Source organism: Entelurus aequoreus, linkage group LG01 (assembly GCF_033978785.1).
Source record: "Entelurus aequoreus isolate RoL-2023_Sb linkage group LG01, RoL_Eaeq_v1.1, whole genome shotgun sequence".
Classification (NCBI taxonomy): domain Eukaryota; kingdom Metazoa; phylum Chordata; class Actinopteri; order Syngnathiformes; family Syngnathidae; genus Entelurus; species Entelurus aequoreus.
Genome location: NC_084731.1, coordinates 49591120 through 49614269, shown reverse-complemented (window position 1 = coordinate 49614269; position 23150 = coordinate 49591120). Strand labels below are relative to the sequence as shown.

General features: G+C 43.1%; 1 protein-coding gene across 1 annotated transcript; it reads right to left on the bottom strand.

Moving 5' to 3' along the window:
• Positions 1-1600: 1600 nt before the first annotated feature.
• Positions 1601-22860, bottom strand: LOC133637829 (uncharacterized). The gene is made up of 17 exons (XM_062030671.1): positions 22658-22860; positions 21461-21571; positions 21226-21340; positions 20198-21048; positions 19843-20029; positions 19479-19727; positions 19189-19313; positions 18746-18792; positions 18513-18661; positions 18224-18385; positions 9510-9565; positions 7263-7368; positions 6963-7211; positions 6546-6893; positions 6129-6476; positions 5716-6059; positions 1601-1729 (listed from the first exon to the last, which is right to left on the bottom strand). Exons 1-17 carry the CDS (start codon positions 22832-22834, stop codon positions 1601-1603), a joined length of 3753 nt encoding a protein of 1250 aa, XP_061886655.1. The 5' UTR covers positions 22835-22860.
• Between the last annotated feature and the right edge of the window lie 290 nt (positions 22861-23150).

Here is a 23150-nt window from a genome sequence, read left to right as displayed (position 1 = left end):
GCCGGGTCCAGACCGGCCAGAAAGCGCCGAAACTTCTCCTCTCTCTGTGCGATGGCTCCATAATCCGTGAACGCCTCCGTGACCAGCCGGCTCACGTCTGCAGCAAACACCTCCAAGCTCTCCCCCGGAGCACGCACCCGAGCCGATAGGCTGGCCCGGAAGCGGTCCATTAATTGTCTCTGTCCAAAAGCTGCCCCCAGTCTCTCTTTAACAGCAGCATAGTCTGATTTAGTCCCATCCGGAAGACTGTCCCACAGCAGAAAAGCTGACTTACTGAGACGAGTCGGGAGAATCCTCACCAGCTCCTCATTGCAGCTGGAGCCGGCTCCCGCCGTCGCGCTAACGGCTACTTCCAACTGCCTCGCCCAGCTGAGAAAACTCTGGCTACCGTCGCCGGTGAAGGGCGCGGGTAAGTCCACTTTGACATTCATGCCGTGTGAGTGTCTGTCAAACAGCGCCTTGCCGGGCTTAAAAGGGTCTTCGTCACCACACCACATGTCCGCAAAATAGACGGGAAGCTTAGCAGCTAACTATACACGTGCAACTTAACTGAAAAAAAAAAACCTCACGAGTCCCGTATAACACTTTTTTCACACAGCGGTTAAAATCCCACCGCTGCCACCAATGTAGCCGAGTGTCCTGGGTTCGCCTATACAATGTACTTATATAATAAAATAATAAACGGGAGACATAAGAGCAGGTTCGGTAGCCACCGCCTCTTTAATCTTATTCTTCACACACCTCCTTCCACAACAACACACACCCTACGTCACAGCCCTACGGCAACTCTGGAGGGATAAAACTCCTCCTCCTTACCTAACACACTCAGGTAACTTGGAACATCCTGAACAGTTTGTTACAGTATTAACAATAATAACTATTATTATTAAAAATAATATTAATCAAACAATGATTTGCACTTTTAAAACGACGTTTAAAAATAAATCAGATTTTAAATGGGTTATATCGTGATTTTTTTTCAACATTAAAAACACTTCCTTGTGATCTATGTAACACGTAATGGAGTTGTTTTTTTTACATTTTGCTTAGATTTTGTTGTAGGGACCATCTCCATTTTTGGGCTCCATCTGAAAACAAGTAGTTTTGAAAGGCAGAGTTATTAGATGCAATTGAACCTCTCCTCACCACGCTCCTTCACGCTGAGTAAACGCCCGGGCAGCCATGTTTTGAAGGTTTTTTTGCTTTTTTGCTTTTACTGTGCGAACACCAGCTACACCTGCCAGGACCTTATGGACATAGTTGACCACCAGCAGCCATCTGTTTTGAGAGACTTTCACCACACGCAAAACGTCCTTGATGATATAGCGAGACCAGCAGGCTCATCATGGTTTGTTGTCGGCACAAGGAGACGATGCAGACGGAAGAGAGAGAGGCTGCAGGTCTGGTACTATATGCTAAGGCCAAACCTCTACAGCCTATATGTCAACGTTAAGTCCCGCGGGCCAAATCCGGCCCGCGAATGAAATATCTATGGCCCCCGGGATGATGTTTGATTAGTATTAAAAGTGCCTGCTGCTGTTTTGCACGCACCAATATTCCATCAGTGTTGGCACTAGGAATTTTCAAAATGGGGTACCTGTTACGGCGCAGTCTGCTTCTCCCTCCTCTGCGGGAGCACTTGGAGGAGCCGCTGACAGCGCGCTCGGACACGCCCCTGCTCGTCCTGAGCGCAGCACGCCCACGCAACGACAAGCCTGCACACCTGGAACTGATGAGGGCGAGCTGTATAAAGGACCAGTGGACCCAAGGATCGGGGCGGGAACTTAGTTTTCTCATGGTGTACAGTAAGCAACAAGCTTCATGCTCTATTCTTGTTTTCCTCTCCGTGGCTTACTTGTCCCTTGTTTTCTCCCGTGTCCCCGCAGTACCCTCCGTCGCCTGGACAGTGAGCTGTGCGTCTCACTTTTCCCTGGATCTCCCCCCCTGTGTTTTGGACTGCCTTCCTCGTTTCCCGACTCCTCGCTCGCCCCCGGACTCTGACGTCTCTCTCTGCCCCACGGACCCCTCGCGCATCTTGGACCTCTTTTGCCTTGCCCTCTTTGGACTTGTCTACTTCCTCATCCAACATCACGGTAATACACAACAGCTAACTACACACATAGTATTACATCACACACTCTTGTATTTTGGTCACACACTCCATTCTATAGTTTGTTGTATTGTTGTTATTATTATTATTATTATTATTATTATTTATATTTATATATTAGTATATATATAATAAATAATTGTACATACTTCCCCTGGTGTCTGTTTGCCGTCACCTCCCCCTTAGTAAACACAACAGTACCAGGGACCCCATCAACTCATAAAAATGGGGTCCCACAGTAAATTTTTGGGGTCCCACTTTTTTGTAACCATTTTGAAAACAAACGATAAATGTATGCATTATCCTGTTATATCTCACATTCTATATTGTGTTTTGAGAAAAGGTTGTCATAAACATTATTTAATTCATAAAAAAAATAGTACAAAAGAAAACACATTTTTATGCATATGTAATCTGAAGTAGTCTTTAGTTTTTAGTTTTAATGCCATGATTTTTATAGTCCGGCCCGCGGGTGCACAGGTTTTCCTCCATGCGGCCCCTGAGCTAAAATGAGTTTGACACCCCTGCCTACAAAGTTTCTCCAATGTTAGATCTTGGATGTAGACTAACGTTCCCTCTAAGGTGCGCGCCTGTGCAATTGCGCACTGCTCAAGCGTCCTCTGCGCACGGAAAATCTATGACACGCACAAAATCAAATTAAAAAATAAGCGCATAACAATTTTCGACACACGGACACGACAGCGTAAACAGTTTTCGTCATCATTGTTCAAATATTGTAACGTCTGTCGAGACGCTTTGAAGACATGAATTCCATCCATCACTTTACTGAGCAAAACTCTTTATTGTCGGCCATAGACACATCACCAAAACATTAGTAAAAAAATTGATATCTAGCAAAAGTGGTCATTTTCTGCAGTACAAACCAGACCAAAAGCAACTTTGTTATATCAACAGCAGTTGCCCGCTCTTTCTCACTTGCGCCAACACATGCACATATGGCACTTAGCCAGTGATATGTTTACAGACACACAAAAAGTCGGACAACTCCAACACCACACATAAAGTGTCATTCAAGGTCGTTACACTATGATTTACCAATCAAATGTGTGCTTATTCTAGTGTCATTTATTAGGAATCTTAATTTATAAATATTAATCATGAAATGCTGTTAGTATATTAAATAAATACTAATAAAAATATATTTTTTACAAACAGGAAGTTGCAGGAATGTAAACATTATCCCCTGCTTACATCTCATTGTGCAACATGTGAATGTTTTAATGGGAACTAAATGCAATGTCTGAAAGGGGTACAATTTATTTCCAAAGCAGGACCTCCACCCAGACAAACAATACAAGTACACAGTTCATGAAAAACAATATTTTTTGTTATTGTCATTGTAAGTGGGCCTAAACACTTATATTAGAAAATCATCTCATGGAAATAACTGCTGTCATTTGATTATAATAATAATAGAATGTTGTCTGTCTATCTGTGTTGGCCATGCGATGAGGTGGGGAGTTCAAGTATCTCGGAGTCTTGTTCTCGAGTGAAAGAAGAGTGGATCGTAAGATCGACAGGCGGATTGGTGCGGTGTCTTCAGTAATGCGGACGCTGTATCGATCCGTTGTGGTGAAGAAGGAGCTGAGCAGGAAGGCAAAGCTTTCAATTTACCGGTTGATCTACGTACCCATCCTCACTTATGGTCATGAGCTTTGGGTTTTGACCGAAAGGACAAGATCACGGGTAAAGGCGGCCAAAATGAGTTTCCTCCTTCCTTAGAGATAGGGTGAAAAGCTCTGTTATCCGAGGGGAGCTCAAAGTAAAGCCGCTGCTCATCCACATCGAGAGGAGCCAGATGAGGTGGTTTGGGCATCTGGTCAGGTTGCCACCCGAGTCGCCTCTCTAGGTAGGTGGTTAGGGCACATCCAACCGGTAGGAGGCCATGGGGAAGACCCAGGACACATTGGGAAGACTATGTCTCTCGGCTGGCCTGGGAACGCCTCGGGGTCCCCTGGGAGGAGCTGGACGAAGTGGCTGGGGAGAGGGAAGTCTGGGCTTCTCTGCTTAGGCTGCTGCTCCCGCGACCCGACCTCGGATAAGCGTAAGAAGAAAGATGGATGGATGTCATAGTTTGAGTAACTGATTGATTGACCGATTAACCAATCCCAAACCAATACATACATTTTTGTGCTTGAATCTAGCCAACCACGGAAGGCACAAGGCAATGTAAACCAATCAGAAGCAACCTAAGGCAGGTCTTGGCGTCTCTATCTTTCACACACACTTTCTTGCTAAATCTAGTAGCTTTTCAACTCCTCTTAGCGGCTTTATGTCTCAAAAGCGACTAGCGACCAATCTAGCGATTTTTTGGGATGTTTTGGAGACATGAATGCGCTTACCACTCTGGTGTCCTCAACGTACAAAGCACCTGAGGCTTTCCTCACAGGAGGTCCCCTGTCTACTGAATGTATGTTCTTAGATAGCTTGTACTGAAAACACATTTCGTTTTACTTTCAAGTGCAATGACAATAAAGTTCCATTCCATTCCAGTCCGAGCAGGGAGGAGGCTAAGCTGCTGCTGTTTCTGCCATAATTGGTTTACAGTGTGAAATGAATGTTTAATCACCATCACACTTCAAATAAAAACAAACCTATCTTTCATGTTACTTCAGATGAGGCTGAAAGTTATTGTAGTGACTTGTTCTGGTTAAAGCAAATTCCTGTATTGGTTTCATCATGGAGACGTTGTGGCCTACAAACGCCTATAAAAAAATGGAGGACTCGCGCGCAGCACTTCGGGTAAAACTTTACAATATGGGGCAAACTTCAGACAGCTCACTTAGAGGAAGTGACAAGAAAGTACGAATATCTCCTTCATGCCTCCAAGGTTTGATTTCAAATTTCCGGGACTAATGCCAATCCAGGCAGCACGGTGGAACAGGGTTTAGTGCATGTGCCTCACAATACGAAGGTTCTGAGTAGTCCTGAGTTCAATCCCAGGCTCGGGAACTTTCTGTGTGGAGTTTGCATGTTCTACCCGTGATTGTGTGGGTTCCCTACGGGTAGTCTGGCTTCCTCCCACCTCCAAAGACATGCACCTGGGGATAGGTTGATTGGCAACACTAAATTGGCCCTAGTGTTTGAATGTGAGTGTGAATGTTGTCTGTCTGTCTGTGTTGGCCCTGCGATTAGGTGGAGAATGCAGCTGAGACAGGCTCCAGCACCCCCGGCGACCCCGAACAGGACAAGCGGTAGAAATGGATGGATGGATGGATAATGTCAATCCCAAATTCACAAAAACAGGTACCAATAGTAGGGAGGAAAAGTTGATTTTACATAATAGGGCCCTTGTAAGCAAGCAAAGACAACTAAAGTTTGAATACTGACTTGTAGTGGTGTTGTACAATGTGTCTATTTAAACAGAAATAATCTGTAAAACTACACATCAAAAGTCAAACAAAAAAAGCATTAAATGTGAAACTGGTGATGATAACCATACAAAAGTAAAAACAATTTTAATTTGAATTACTGTACAAGCAAAAACATTCGTTTACAACCCGTATTCTAACTTAAATAGTAAATAGTCTACAGTTGTTATTCAAATAGTTGCAGAATTTTAAAAAAACACTGTCATGACCCACGAGCAACTCCAGTGGGCCTGCAGACGCCGCCACCCTCCTCCTTGTCTCCAGTGGGTCTTCTGACCACGTCACCTTCCTCCTCATCTCCAGTGGGTCTTCCGACGACGCCACCTTCCTCTTCATCTCCAGTGGGACTTCCGACGATGCCACCATCCTCGCCTCCAGCTCTGCAGTCAGCTCCAGCCTTGCCTTCAGCTCTGCAGTCAGCTCCATCCTTGCCTCCAGATCTGCAGTCAGCTCTATCCTCGCCTCCAGCTCTGCAGTCAGCTCCATCTTGCCTCCAGATCTGCAGTCAGCTCCATCCTCACCTCCAGCTCTGCAGTCAGCTCCATCCCGTATTCTAACTTAAATAGTAAATAGTCTACAGTTGTTATTCAAATAGTTGCAGAATTAAAAAAAAACACTGTCATGACCCACGAGCAACTCCAGTGGGCCTGCAGACGCCGCCACCCTCCTCCTTGTCTCCAGTGGGTCTTCTGACCACGTCACCTTCCTCCTCATCTCCAGTGGGTCTTCCGACGACGCCACCTTCCTCTTCATCTCCAGTGGGACTTCCGACGATGCCACCATCCTCGCCTCCAGCTCTGCAGTCAGCTCCAGCCTTGCCTTCAGCTCTGCAGTCAGCTCCATCCTTGCCTCCAGATCTGCAGTCAGCTCTATCCTCGCCTCCAGCTCTGCAGTCAGCTCCATCTTGCCTCCAGATCTGCAGTCAGCTCCATCCTCACCTCCAGCTCTGCAGTCAGCTCCATCCCGTATTCTAACTTAAATAGTAAATAGTCTACAGTTGTTATTCAAATAGTTGCAGAATTAAAAAAAAACACTGTCATGACCCACGAGCAACTCCAGTGGGCCTGCAGACGCCGCCACCCTCCTCCTTGTCTCCAGTGGGTCTTCTGACCACGTCACCTTCCTCCTCATCTCCAGTGGGTCTTCCGACGACGCCACCTTCCTCTTCATCTCCAGTGGGACTTCCGACGATGCCACCATCCTCGCCTCCAGCTCTGCAGTCAGCTCCAGCCTTGCCTTCAGCTCTGCAGTCAGCTCCATCCTTGCCTCCAGATCTGCAGTCAGCTCTATCCTCGCCTCCAGCTCTGCAGTCAGCTCCATCTTGCCTCCAGATCTGCAGTCAGCTCCATCCTCACCTCCAGCTCTGCAGTCAGCTCCATCCCGTATTCTAACTTAAATAGTAAATAGTCTACAGTTGTTATTCAAATAGTTGCAGAATTAAAAAAAAACACTGTCATGACCCACGAGCAACTCCAGTGGGCCTGCAGACGCCGCCACCCTCCTCCTTGTCTCCAGTGGGTCTTTTGACCACGTCACCTTCCTCCTCATCTCCAGTGGGTCTTCCGACGACGCCACCTTCCTCTTCATCTCCAGTGGGACTTCCGACGATGCCACCATCCTCGCCTCCAGCTCTGCAGTCAGCTTTGGCCTTGCCTTCAGCTCTGCAGTCAGCTCTAGCCTTGCCTTCAGCTCTGCAGTCAGCTCCAGCTCTGCAACCAGCTACATCTTCTGCCCAGCAGCCTGTGCAACCTCAAGCTCGCCTGCTGCGGAGGCGCCCAACTGGCGCCCACACGCCTCCTCCTCGTCGACCAAGACCCGGGCATGGACCTTCAAGGCTTCTAGAGCGCTGTCCTCGCTCAGGTCATTCTACAAACCCCGTTTCCATATGAGTTGGGAAATTGTGTTAGATGTAAATATAAACATACAATGATTTGCAAATCCTTTTCAACCCATATTCAATTGAATGCACTACAAAGACAAGATATTTGATGTTCAAACTCATAAACTTTTTTTTTTTTTTGCAAATAATAATTAACTTAGAATTTCATGGCCAAAGTAGTTGAGAAAGGGCATGTTCACCACTGTGTTACACGGCCTTTCCTTTTAACAACACTCAGTAAATTTTTGGGAACTGAGGAGACACATTTTTTAAGCTTCTCAGGTGGAATTCTTTCCCATTCTTGCTTGATGTACAGCTTAAGTTGTTCAACAGTCCGGGGGTCTTCGTTGTGGTATTTTAGGCTTCATAATGCGCCACACATTTTCAACGGGAGACAGGTCTGGACTACAGGCAGGCCAGTCTAGTACCTGCACTCTTTTACTATGAAGCCACGTTGATGTAACACGTGGCTTGGCATTGTCTTGCTGAAATAAGCAGGGGCGTCCATGGTAACATTGCTTGGATGGCAACATATGTTGCTCCAAAACCTGTATGTACCTTTCAGCATTAATGGCGCCTTCACAGATGTGTAAGTTACCCATGTCTTGGGCACTAATACACCCCCATACCATCACAGATGCTGGCCTTTCAACTTTGCGCCTATAACAATCCGAATGGTTCTTTTCCTCTTTGGTCCGGAGGACACAACGTCCACAGTTTCCAAAAACAATTTGAAATGTGGACTTGTCAGACCACAGAACACTTTTCCACTTTGTATCAGCCCATCTTAGATGAGCTCAGGCCCAGCGAAGCCGACGGCGTTTCTGGGTGTTGTTGATAAACGGTTTTCGCCTTGCACAGGAGAGTTTTAACTTGCACTTACAGATGTAGCGACCAACTGTAGTTACTGACAGTGGGTTTCTGAAGTGTTCCTGAGCCCATGTGGTGATATCCTTTACACACTAATGTCGCTTGTTGATGCAGTACAGCCTGAGGGATTGAAGGTCACGGCTTAGCTGCTTACGTGCACGTAGATGGTGAAATCCCTAAATTCCTTGCAATAGCTGGTTGAGAAAGGTTTTTCTTAAACTGTTCAACAATTTGCTCACGCATTTGCTGACAAAGTGGTGACCCTCGCCCCATCCTTGTTTGTGAATGACTGAGCATTTCATGGAATCTACTTTTATACCCAATCATGGCACCCACCTGTTCCCAATTTGCCTGTTCACCTGTGGGATGTTCCAAATAAGTGTTTGATGAGCATTCCTCAACTTTATCAGTATTCATTGCCACCTTGCTGGCATCAAATTCTAAAGTTAATGATTATTTGCAACAAAAAAAAAAGTTTATCAGTTTGAACATCAATTATGTTTTCTGTGTAGCATATTCCACTGAATATGGGTTGAAAATGATTTGCAAATCATTGTATTCCGTTTATATTTACATCTAACACAATTTCCCAACTCATATGGAAACGGGGTTTGGAATCGGCCACGAATGTGGCCTTTTAATGGACACCCTCCGCGCCGTCAGCAGCAATGTCGTGGATCCTTACGGCTGCTGGTGCGCCACTGCCGCTCAGGCCTACCTCCACGCGGGCCACGGATGTGGCCATTCCGTGGACGCCTGCCTCGCCAGTTCAACTCGCCAATGCCACCTGACTCTTCGGGGACACTTGGCCTGGCATCCGTCCCTTGGGGATGGGGGGTGGGGATACTATCATGACACGTTGTCCAGGTCATGTAACGATTTCATGTTTAGTAGCTTTTTCCTATTTTTAAGTCTGTTTCAGTTCTCTACCCGCTTTCCTTTCAATTACTTTTGGTTGCCATGGACACTAATTGTTTGCACTTGCCTTCGGTTTATTGATTAGCATCCTCACCTATTTCTGCCCCAATAACTCCCCTTTATAGTCTGGTGTCTCCCAGGGCTTAGTTGCTGGGTCAATGTTTGCGTTATGCAACAATTTTGTTTTCCCGTTTTTGCCACGCTTGACTGTTTTTTCATCATTTAAGACTTTCACACTGCTCACCCTTGGTGAGGTTTTGGTTTATTGGCTCCACACTAAACTTGTTTTTAAGTTTTTGTATTTTTTGCCCTGCCTGGAAGAATTAAAATATATTCTTACCTGCACACTGCTCCTGCCGCTTTCCTGCTTGTCCTTCTGCATCCGTGAGGACACACCTGTCGCAGCACTGTGACCCAAACGTAACACAGATTAAATTAAGACAATATATAATAATACAATTAAAAATATCTCTTCACACAGTACACAGGTATTTTTATGTTAACAGTACACTTGCGGAATGACTTTAAAAAGACATAACAGTTGACTTGGTTGTGCAAGAAAAATATTGTTTAATCTTAAATCTGCTGCATAAAAAAGTGTGCAAAATAATACGCTTGTGGTACCTCAGCTTTCATATGATTTGGTTTCTGACAAAAATCTTTGCCAAAATTCAAACTGCAATTTTTGTGTACTGCCTGGGTTATCATACAGCCAAACATTGCACGTAACAAACCAATCCGTTAGCCTGTGTATCATTTAGTAGAATGGAGTGCCCAAACAAAGAATCTCACACAATGGTGACTTAGTGTCTGTTCTTTTTTCTTGCGTATGACTGTAAAATGAGCCACAACGATACCAAAGAAAGTTGCAAGTGCTAGCACTTTGGTAAAGAAGGTGAGAAACACTATCGAATTCAAGAAATAATAAAAAAATCAATAAAGGTAAAAGGGACGTTTAAAGCTGGGGTACCTAATATTCTTTAACTAAAAAAAAATCATATTAGCATCCTACAGTATATCGTAACAGTAATCATTTCAGAAAAAAACGGTACGTTTGCATCCTGTCTGCATTATAATCAAATATTTTAGAAAAAAAAAAACCCGGACGAAAAACTAATTTGCTTTCTGGCGGTCAACACCTCCAAATCCGATCTCAGGACTTAGAGAAAGGAGGGGTAAGCAGAGCCCACAAAGGAGCCTCCTCATTGGCTGACGCGATATATAGTGAAGTGTGTGCACGGTGCGAACTTGTTTTCAGTAAAGCAGGAACAGAGTTAATCTCTCCGGGTGTTGTTGACCAGTGTTGGGACTAACGCGTTACAAAGTAACGCGTTACTGTAACGCCGTTAGTTTCAGCGGTAACTAGTAATCTAACGCGTTATTTTTTATATTCAGTAACTCAGTTACCGTTACTACATGATGCGTTACTGCGTTATTTTACGTTATTTTTTATGTAGTATCGGCTAGAAACTAAAAATGATCGTGGGTGTTTTATTGCAGCGCTCCGGTGGAAAAGAAGAGGCGCTTTGTGTGGGTGGGGGCGGGGAGGCTCTCATACCGTAGTCGAAGGGCGCAGGGGAGACGTATATGTACTAACAACCTTCACTTTACCCGGAAGAGGGTCTTTACAGCTGAGGGTGAATGACGAGCCCGGCGGTTTGTTGCAACTTTGTGACTTTATTGGACCCAGCCATCCACCAAGCTAGAGAACCTGCACGCACTCACTGTCGCCGCTCCCTCACTTCTCTCGCCCACTCACTCACTGACGTCACTCACCCACATGCTGTCATATTTTAAAGGGCCACACACACACACACATACGCTACTCTCGTAACAACAAACATGACATCATGGTGAAGCCAGAAGTCGAGTGTCTTAACATTCTCACTACTTTTCTTTTGTCGAGCACAAATAAAATAACATTTTAGTTAAATGTAAGTTGTGTCTTGGATCAAAGATCCTATCTACTTAAAGTTAAAGTTAAAGTGCCATTATTATGTTGCAGCTATTTAAAATAGTTTTGTCAATTTGTTCTGGCCTGAAATAAATTGGCCCTTTGAAACATATCTTTGTCTTTGTGTGTTGTATGTAGACCACATTGTTTGTGTGTTGTATGTAGACCACATTGTTTGTGTGTTGTATGTAGACCACATTGTTTGTGTGTTGTATGTAGACCACATTGTTTGTGTGTTGTATGTAGACCACATTGTTTGTGTGTTGTATGTAGACCACATTGTTTGTGTGTTGTATGTAGACCACATTGTTTATGTGTTGTATGTAGACCACATTGCTTAGCAGAGTTCAGTGATGCAAATGCATGTCAAGTTGATCAACACATTGTATTATTCTCCAGTGCAATAACAGTACTAAAATGAAGGCTAAAAGGGCATTAATGGGAGCCTTAAAAAAAAAGGGGGGGAAAAAAAGAAGTAACTAAATAGTTACTTTTCACAGTAACGCATTACTTTTTGGTGTAAGTAACTGAGTTAGTAACTGAGTTACTTTTGAAATAAAGTAACTAGTAATTGTAACTAGTTACTGGTTTTCAGTAACTAACCCAACACTGTTGTTGACAGGGAAATAGTTTGTTGCGTCTTTGCTGCACTGACCTTGAGGGAATCTTGAAGTAACAGCCTTGCCATGTCGCAGCCAGGGAAAACAATCAAGATTAGAACGGTTGTGTTTGATTGAGCGAAAACAAATTTAAACATTTCACACTAATTTTCCATTTCTGGTCCTCAAATTCATTCTCTAAGTCAGATGACGTCTCCGATGTCATCCAATTTGCAATTTATCCAAAATCAAAAAAGTCTGAGTGTCGTGAGCTCTGCTCGCATCCTCCAATCATTTGTGGCAGCTTTGGGGTACCTTGAACGGCTGCCAGCATCTTCCAATTTGTCGATACACCAGGGCAACACTTACTCCAATCAATAGATGTCCTGCTATCATGTTTCCAAACAGGTAGATATCTCTTCTACGTTCTCGACTGAAAGGGTCGCCAGGTGCACAGCATTCCCCTTCACCCAAGAGTCCGTCCTGCCTCCAGCAACAACCATTCCGACAGGACAGGCAGGTTCCCCTGAACCCAAGATCTTGTCAATTTTTTGGGGAGGAAAGATGATCAATTGTTTAGATTTTTGAGAGCAGTGCAAAAAGAGGCTACAAGAAAATCAAACAAGACAGGACGAGACAAAGAGGTAAGCAGGGCAGACACGAAGAGGGGAGGGTGTGCGACCGCCTTTGCCTACAGCAAAGAGAAAAATAACTCTGAGAAAGAGAACTGAAAATGGCTGCGCACCAACGATTCCCATCCAACCTGATGGAGCTTGAGAGGTGCTGCAAAGAGGAATGGGCAAAACTGCCAAAAGATAGGTGTGCCAAGCTTGTGGCATCGTATTCAAAAAGACTGTAATTGCTGTCGAATGTGCATCAACAGTATTGAGCAAAGGCTGTGAATACTTATGTACATGTGATTTCGACTTCCGGACGGCTTCGAAGCGATTCTGGACCACCATCCGCCGCCTCAGGACGGGGAAGCAGTGCACTGTCAACACCGTATATGGTGAGGATGGTGTGCTGCTGACCTCAACTGCGGATGTTGTGGATCGGTGGAGGGAATACTTCGAAGACTTCCTCAATCCCACCAACACGTCTTCCTATGAGGAAGCAGTGCCTGGGGAATCTGTGGTGGGCTCTCCTATTTCTGGGGCTGAGGTTAGTGAGGTAGTTAAAAAGCCCCTCGGTGGCAAGGCCCCTGGGGTGGATGAGATCCACCCGGAGTTCCTTAAGGCTCTGGATGCTGTGGGGCTGTCTTGGTTGACAAGACTCTGCAGCATCGCGTGGACATCCCTGCTTGGCACTCAGCATCAAGGGTTGGAGTTGGGGGTTAAATCACCAAAATGATTCCCGGGCGCTGCGCCGCTGCTGCCCACTGCTCCCCAAGGGGATGGGTCAGATGCAGAGGACAAATTTCACCACATCTATTGTGTGTGTGACAATCATTGGTACTTTAATCTTAATCTTAAAACATCGGGGGCGGTACCTCTGGATTGGCAGACCGGGGTGGTGGAACTGTGGACTAGCTCTATACTCTCGGCAGGGTCCTTAAGGGTGCATGGGAGTTTGCCCAACCAGTCTACATGTGCTTTGTGGACTTGGAGAAGGCATTCGACCGTGTTCCTTGGGAAGTCCTGTGGGGAGTGCTCAGAGAGTATGGGGTATCGGACTGTCTGATTGTGGCGGTCCCCCACAATCAGTTTGAATGTTGGAAAGGTTTAAATGTTGAAAAGCTGACGCTGAACTGAAATGCTAGTGGAATGTAGGATGAATGCAGAAATAATTTAAATGTTGAAATAGTTTGAAGGCTGAAATAGTTTGAATGCCTTGAATAGTTTGAATGGTTTGAATGTTGAAGAGTTTGAATTTCCAGGGAAACGGGAATTTGGTTTGGAACTTGGGAAAGTGTTAGTTTGAATGTCCAGGATGAGTGGAATGTGTTGATGTTGGCATGGTTTGGAATAGGTTGAAACATTTGAAAATTGTGCAACTTGGAAAAATGTCCCATTCATTTCATGGGAACTTCCTGGAAATTAGGGAATTTTGGGAAAAGTGGGATTTTGGGGAAAATTATTAGGAGCATGAATGTCCTGAATGAGCTGAATTGGTTGGTGTTGGAATTGTTTAAATCAGTCAAGAAATTTTGAATTAGTAACAGTGTTAAATTGAGAAATTCCTGGAATTCCGGGAAAACCGGGAATTTTTCTAGTTCCTTAACCAACTTGTTTTTTTTCCTGAATATAAGGAGTGTTTTGACAGTGGAACGGTTTAAATGGGTTGAAAAATGTGAAAGGAGTAGTCTAACTTAAGGGTGGAAATAGGTTCCAAAAAAACTGGAATTCCTGGAAATTTATTGAATGTGGAAAAGCAGGGGGTTTTGGAAAATGATTAGAAGCATGAATGTCCTGAATGAGCTGAATTGGTCGGTGTTGGAATTTTTTAAATCGGTCAAGAAATGTTGAATTAGTAACAGTTTTAAATTGAAAAATTCCTGGAATTTCGGGAAAACCGGGAATTTTTGTAGTTCCTTAACAAACTTGGGTTGTGTCTTGAATATGAGGAGTGTTTTGATGGTGGATTGGTTGAAATGGGTTGAAAAATATTAAAGGAGTAGTCGAACTTAAGGAGGATGGAAATAGGTCACCAAAAAACGGGAATTCCTGGAAATTTGTTGAATGTGGAAAAAGGGCATTTTGAATGTCCAGGATGAGTTGAATGTGTTGAAAGTGGAATGGTTTGAATCGGCTTAAGAATGTAGGAATTGTGGAAGTTTGAAAAATGGACAATTCATTTTGAATGGGGAAAATGCCAAAATGGGAAATCCGGGATTTTTTTTTAGAATTTTTGTAGAGCACTCAATTCCCAAACAGGCTGAATATTTTGAAGTTGGAACAGTTTGAATCAGATGAAAAATGTGGGAATTGTGGAACTTTGAAGAATGTCCCATTGATTTCAATGGGAATTTGAGAACAATTGAGAATTTTGGGAAAAGCGGGATTTTTTTGAAAATGGTAAAAAACTTGAATATTCTGAATGGTTGGTGTTGAAATTTTTCAAATCGGTCGAGAAATTTTGAAGTAGTAACATGTTGAATTGAGAAATGGTATTACGGAATTCCTACAATTTCGGGAAAACCGGGAATTTTTCCAGTTAAAAAACAACTTAGTTTTTTTTCCTGATTAAGAGGAATGTTTTGACGGTAGAACAGTTGAAATGCGTTGAAAAATGTGGAAGGAGTAGTCGCCAGAAAAAAGGGTGGAAATAGGGCTTTGGAAAAGCAGGAATTCTGGAAAATCCTGGAATTTTTTGGAACTTGGAAAAATGATTTTTTTGAATTTCTAGAATGGTGGAATGTGTTGAAGGTGGAATAGTTTCAATAGGTTGAAAAATGTGGAAATGGTGAAAGTTTGAAAAATGGCCAATTAATTTTGAATGGGGAAAATGTCCCGGAAAACGTGGAATTCTGGGAAATCTGGTAATTTTTGGAATTTGTCAAGGGAAAGCCCGCGATTCCCGAATAGGTTGAACAGTTTGAAGTTGGAACGGTTTGAATCGGGCGAAACATGGGGAAGGTAGAAAGTGCTAAAATTTAGAGAATAATAATAAATGATAAATGGGTTATACTTGTATAGCGCTTTTCTACCTTCAAGGTACTCAAAGCGCTTTGACAGTATTTCCACATATACCCATTCACACACACATTCACACACTGATGGCGGGAGCTGCCATGCAAGGCGCTAACCAGCAGTCATCAGAGGCAAAGGGTGAAGTGTCTTGCCCAAGGACACAACGGACGTGACTAGGAAGGTAGAAGGTGGGAATTGAACCCCAGTAACCAGCAACACTCCGATTGCTAGCACAGCCACTCTACCAACTTCGCCACGCCGAAGAAGAAGAATAACTTTAAGTTGAAGAATAAATACATGAAATTTGGTGTAGAAAACCATATGGGGCATTTACACAATTATTGAATACGATTAAAACAAGAGTAAGATTACTAATTCAGTTTTAGTATTTGAGTGGAAAAGTTGAGCCCCAAAGTCAAAAAGGTTTAGAATCGCTGCTTTAAAGGCCTACTGAAATTACATTTTTTTAGTTAAACGGGGATAGCAGATCCATTCTATGTGTCATACTTGATCATTTTGCGATATTGCCATATTTTTGCTGAAAGGATTTAGTATAGAACAACGTGGATAAAGTTCGCAACTTTTGGTCTCTGATAAAAAAAAAACCTTGCCCCTACCGGAAGTAGCATGACGTCACAAGAGTTGGGGCTGCCGAGTCTTTCCTATCATTTTCAATGATGGCCGCCAGAAGTGAGAGCGATTCTGACCGAGAAAGCGACGATTTCCCCATTAATTTGAGCGAGGATGAAAGATTTGTGGATGAGGAAAGTGCAAGTGAAGGACTAGTGGGGATTGGAAGCGATTCAGATAGGGAAGAAGCTGTGAGAGGGATAGAGCCATACCGCTTTGAACCCGACGCTGACGAAGACAGTCAGGAGGACGCTGCTGATATTGATGCTGGAGTAGCACACGACATAGATCGCCTTCAGAATACAGAATGGTAAAATGTTATTTATTTATAGACTAGTTTTAGCTTGTGGCCTAGTCTTGCACTGTTACTGTTAGTGTTACAACTTACACCCCAGGCCCAGGCCTATCTATAGACTAAGTATCTATCATTGACATAATGTCAAACCTAATTAATTACCCATTATTTCTATGGGCCACAGCTCCATATACCGGCAATATTAAAAATATGCATGTAGATTAATAAGATCCACAACAAGACAATGATAATATTAATTATTACACATGTTTGCAGATTGCAGGTGTCAATAATATGAATTGATTTACAAATATTATGAATATTTCTATTTCCAGGTGTACATGTCACAACTGTGTGAACATGGAGACAGTGGCTGAGTGTGTCTGCTGTCGTGAGCTAGATGCAGTGGCCAGAACGATGGAGGAGGAGAGGGTGGAGACCATACTTGCCAACCCTCCCGTTTTTAGCGGGAGAATCCCGGTATTCAGCGCCTCTCCCGACAACCTCCCGGCAGAGATTTTCTCCCGACAAACTCCCGGTATTCAGCCGGAGCTGGAGGCCACGCCCCCTCCAGCTCAATGCGGACCTGAGACTGAGTGGGGACAGCCTATTCTCACGTCCGCTTTCCCACAATATAAACAGCTTGCCTGCCCAATGACGTCATAACATCTAGGGCTTTTAGAGAGTAGAGTGCACAACTGCGCACACAACAAGGAGACGAAGCAGAAGAATGAGGAAATTACAGACATGGCGACGCCGTCGACGAGCAAGATGAAGAAATACGCTTGCAAGTTCCAAAACGAATGGAAACAAGAATTTCAGTTCATCCAGGACAGTTCGAAGGGGAAGGTGTATGTTGCCTGTAAATTTTGTAGAACAGACTTCTCCATTGAACACGGTGGCCGAAATGATATACTCATCATGAGCGGAGAAGTTAAACAGGACAATACTGCCATCTAATGGATAGCCACCGGAACACTGAAATTCAAGTTTGTTTGTTTTTTTTCTATGTAAATAAAATAAAAAATAAAAAATATATATATATATATATATATATATATATATATATATATATATATATATATATATATATATATATATATATATATATATATATATATATATATATATATATATATATATATATAGCTAGAATTCACTGAAAGTCAAGTATTTCATACATATATATATATATATATATATATATATATATATATATATATATATATATATATATATATATATACATATATATATATATATATATGAAATATATATGAAATACTCGAGTTGGTGAATTCTAGCTGTAAATAACCACGCCCCCAACCACGCCCCCCGCCCCCAACCACCACCTCCCGATATTGGAGGTCTCAAGGTTGGCAAGTATGGTGGAGACGTGCATCATAGACCACCCTGGCTTTCAATCTGTGTGTCTGGATGTATGGGTGCTGCAGACAGCGTATTACGCCTACAAACAGCAATATGGCGTGCTGCAGCAACAGCAAAATGAGTGAGAGGCACTAATAAGTTTAAATAATTCTTTATTCTATCAACCTTTGGAAGATAAGTCAGAATGAGCACTTTCTTATCTTATTCTTATTCTGTGAAATGTACTGTGCTACAATGTACATGACATTATATATCATAGAAGTATTACATACATGGACCGTAGATGTCAACAATATTTACAATTTACTGCAACAGTAAATGACAAATGAATAGAATGCATGACAATGTCTTTTGCATCTCAGAGAACAGTGAGTCACTGTGTATCCATGTCCGGATAATAACAGGTGGAGGAGAAAAGAAAAGAAACGGCAGATCAACTGGTCTAAAAAGGGGGGTCTATTTAAAGGCTAGAGTATACAAATGAGTTTTAAGATGGGACTTAAATGCTTCTACTGAGGTAGCATCTCTAACTGTTACCGGGAGGGCAGTAACACTTACCGAAGTGACTCCTGTGCTTGGCGATGGCTTCCTCCTTGTCTGGCTTCTCCAGTTCATCGCAGAGGAAGGGAGGCACATCCACAGTGACGCTGACTGGTGTTCTCTGGTCAGGGGTCTGTCTGCAGCCAGCAACAACCTCCCTGATCAAGTCATCTACGTAGCCTGCAAAATACAATTGTACATGTTCCTGCTCACAACATAATATACTCATGGAGAGTGAAACTTGACAGTATTATTACCATGATACAAAGTGTCAAGTGTTTACATGTTTTGTGTCCTCTACACTTACGGTATGTTGGCTCTGTCGCGATTTTCTTGACCACATGGCCCCCTGCTTTATATTTCGGGTAGCGTACTGTATAGCGCTCAGCACCCGCTTGTGTAGTGGCTATAGGGCGGCTCGAGTTTTCATTCCAGTGCAGCCCAGCAAGCATGTTCCTAGGGGTGGTAACAGAATAATGTAATAATTAGTACTAAAGTATGGCACACACTAGTGACACTTAGATTAGTGTGGAAACATACCTGCACAGCATTCCGATGTATGAGAAGACATACATTTTCGGTGCGAACTGTATAAGATAAAAGACACTTTATTCAGTCATGCGTCCATACAATGTGTGTGTACATTTATAAATAGTTTGTAAATTTGAATACAAATTTTTGTGTATTAAACTGTTTATAGTCAGCTATTAAAAATTGATCTCCTGCAATAATGAAGCTGTTTTGTTTTTAATTTTAACACCACGCCAGAATTGTTTGCAATCTTTCTCACCAAGATGCCTAGCCACTATGTTGGACCTTTAACTGCCTAGCCACTATGTTGGACCTCTAACATTCTCTTGCTTACACTGACTGTATCAAGGCTACATTTACTATGCTCTAGTATTTTGCTCCCTGGCCCCCAAAGTCCTAGTGGCAGGTGGTAACCACCGACACCACCTGCAGGCAATCAGCCTAATTCTCACCTGTATGATAAGGCTATGGAACGCCTCCACCTTGGAAGTCTGGTGTTCACCCGACAGCATGGCGATATCTTTCAGCAGGGACTTGTTGTTGACCACCTCCTCCAGTTTCACTGCTGAGCGTGAACCTAAACATACATTTAAAATAGAACAATGTTTCTACAAAAATGTTCCAGTCAACTTAAACTGGTTATTTACTTACAAGTTTATCTGAATTTTTTGACTTTCAAAAGATGTGCAGGAAAATACTGCTAGTCCCTCACTGCTTTCGGGCAACTTATTTGCCTACTCACTTGGTTTGAGCCATTTATTTTGCAGTTGCAGTTGTCCATGAGTACAAATTGGGAAGAGGTCGCCATGGTCCTTGTGGATGTTCTGAATGTGTCGCTCCACAGACTTCCACTTGGCAACCAGAAGTTCCCCCTCTCCAGGCGGTGTAGACACTGCTGCCCAGTAGAGGTGGTTGATTATACTTTGCACCCAGGGCTTCAGGTCTTCACAGTCCTTATGCTTGACGATGGCCTTCAGTTTCTTTCCGATGGCTACAAACAGAAAAAAGCAGAAATTTGTGGATTAAATACAATATCGCATTCATCTGATCACTAATATGTACACACTACTTCACAACTTGTCATGCATACAAATAATCCAACTAACATTTTGCAACATGCCAGATGTCATAGCAGTGCCGTGTATTGGGCATGTTTTCGCGAATCCATTCAGCGATCTGTCTGTGTCTGTCTGTCACCAGCACCCCGACATCCAGGTCCCAGCTGATCAGCAGCTCCAACATCCTCTTCAGTCCTTCCATCTCCATATGGTAGCTGCCAAGACATTCGTTGCTCTGAAATATATATAACAGAAAAGGAATGAGCAAAGAAAAAAATGAAAAAGGGGCTTAGTATACATTGAAATGGTTAATGTTATTAGACAAATTTACTAGGATAATTCTGGAAAATCCCTTATCTGCTTATTATGTTACTAGTGTTTTAGTGAGATTATTTGGTCGTACCTGTACAACCTGAAGGTCGAGAACCACATTGGCCACAAGCTCCATTGTGGTGTAGGTACCAAACTTGGCACTGTGTCCCGGACTGTCTGCTCGCCCATCACCACCAAGGACGAGGGGTCGGCCTTCCACCTGCAGCATGGTGAGGTGCGTCCGTTGCTGTTCCTCCCACACCTTTTTGATGGCTGGCTGCAGGATGAGCTCCTGGTGGTTGAAAAATGTTCTCTTCACATACGTGACCACTCCGATGCTGTTCAGCACTTGCAACACCTTGCCAGAAGATGCGCCAGCGAAGAGAATGCCAGCAGATAGCAGGATGTTGCCCGCGGCATAAGGGCCAATGTTTGGCTGGCTGCTCCAACTACTCCTCTGGTCACATGATGCACATTGAAGAGTCATGGTCAGCTGTGTACCGTTCGAATCCCAAGAAGGGCTTATGTCCTGGCTGCCACAGACTGGACAGTGACACCACTTGACGAGACTCTGGAGGCACGACTCAAAGATGATGTACTTCGGTTCCTTGTGGCAGCCCTCTTCACGCATCTGGTGAGTACGTGGGCGATCTGGCGACCCGTCAGATTGACACGGATCCGATGTCGATGACTCACTCGGCATATAGCTGTCATCGGAAGAACCACTAACAAAAGGCACAGTGGGACTTGATGCTGGTCCTTCATCAAACAATGCAGGAGGTGGTCGTAGCTTGGCTTTCATTCCAGACGCACCTGGAGTTGCTATGTTAGTCTGCATCTCGGGGCTGTCAGATGGAGCTGCTACACTTGACGATGGGACTTCACTAACCCTGGCCAGCCGAGCTCTAACCCTCTCGAGGATCTCTGGGGTCACCTTGTGTCCTAGCAATAAAATCAAACACAAGTTGTTTTATATAATCTGTTAAAATTAAACTAGAATCACATACTAATTATTGTCTTTGAATAACCTAATTTATCCGTCTACTCTACTCTGCACAGGCAGCTGTGCAATGTGTACTGTGATGTGCAGAATCATGTTCATCACCGAAATAGACATACCCTTTGATCTATGATGTATTTTCCCTGTTTGGGTGCTCTTGCTACTGGTCATTGCTGTTGGTGCTGTCCCAATCGGTACCCAGTCCGTCTGGCATCCTTGTTCTCTTGTATTTCCCTGGAAATGGAGAAACAGCTACATGTAATATGGATACCTCATTTACATAAATTATGAATACTTTTGTATTGGGCTTGAACTGTAATCCTTTTGAACATTGATTAGGAAAACAAATCGAACCTGATCTTGATCGCCCTCCTCATCAGGCAAATCTAGTGCCATTGCCATTGGTTCATCCACCGCACCCGCCACTGATGCTGTAGTCGTACTGGCCATGATCTGATCTATTGTCTGTAAATGTACAATACTTTATATTATTGTCTATTGTAATCTATTGACAGTATTGACACTATTGACAGTAATGTCAGTAAATGTACGATACTTTATACTGCAGAAGAACTTGACTAGAACTTGAAGCAATAATTATATGTAGACTATTTTATTGTTAATTTATTTCATTGTTCATGGAGTAGTCCAGTGGTTCTCAAATGGGGGTACACGTACCCCTGGGGGTACTTGAAGGTATGTCAAGGGGTACGTGAGGATTTTTTAAAATATTCTAAAAATAGCAACAATTCAAAAATCATTTATAAATATATTTATTGAATAATACTTCAACAAAATAAATGTTTAGAATTAAGTTCAGATGGATCTCTATTACAATCCCCAAAGAGGGCACTTTAAGTTGATGATTACTTCTATGTGTAGAAATCTTTATTTATAATTGAATCACTTGTTTATTTTTCCACACGTTTTTTGTTATTTTTATATCTTTTTTTCCAAATAGTTCAAGAAAGACCACTACAAATGAGCAATATTTTGCACTGTTATACAATTTAATAAATCAGAAACTGATGACATAGTGCTGTATTTTACTTTTTTTTCTCTTTTTTTCAAACAAAAATGCTTTGCTCTGATTAGGGGACACTTGAGTTAAAAAAAATGTTCACAGGGGGTACATCACTGAAAAAAGGTTGAGAACCACTGGAGTAGTCTATGACTGTGTGTGTGAGTTTTGATTGATTGATTGAGACTTTTATTAGTAGGTTGCACAGTGAAGTACATATTCTGTACAATTGACCACTAATTGGTTACACCCGAATAAGTTTTTCAACTTGTTTATGTCGGGGTCCACTTAAATTGATTCATGATACAGATATATACTATCAGATATATACTATCATCATAATACAGTCATCACACAAGATAAACACATTGAATTATTTACATTATTTACAATCCGGGGTGTGGAGGGGAGGGGAGGGGGGGGGGGGGTTAGGTTTGGTTGTTATAATCAGTCATCAACAATTGAGAACAAATAAATGGATATTGGAACAGTGTAGTCTGACTATGGAAACTGGAAATCAAGATTCTTACCCTCTTCCTTTCCCTTTTGGCAAATGCAGACCTCATGTGCACAGTCTGTCCACTTGTGGAGGGTGTGGGGTGCTCTGAACTTGTCGAACTTGCACTTAAGCATGGCCGTGGTCTGTTGAAAATAGTTGGCTTCGCACCTTTCTTCAGCACGAGTCGACGGGTGGTGGCGATGCCCATCGCTGCCCTTTGCAAGGGACCCTCTTCGAAACATGATCGTTCGAAATGTTCGCTGCATAATACACTGTACTTTGTGTGTGTGGTCCAATCCAACCGTGTTCGCTTGACTTCTTTGTTCCATAGTAAAGCTTGGCCGCCATCTTTTGGGAATAAAAACAATGCAACACCGGTTGTGTTTGTCTTTGTGTTGCTACATCCCGCAGCAACACACCGCTTTCCACCTACAGCTTTCTTTTTTGTAGCCTCCATTGTTAATTGAACAAATTGCAAAAGATTCACCAACACAGATGTCCAGAATACTGTGGAATTTTGTCGA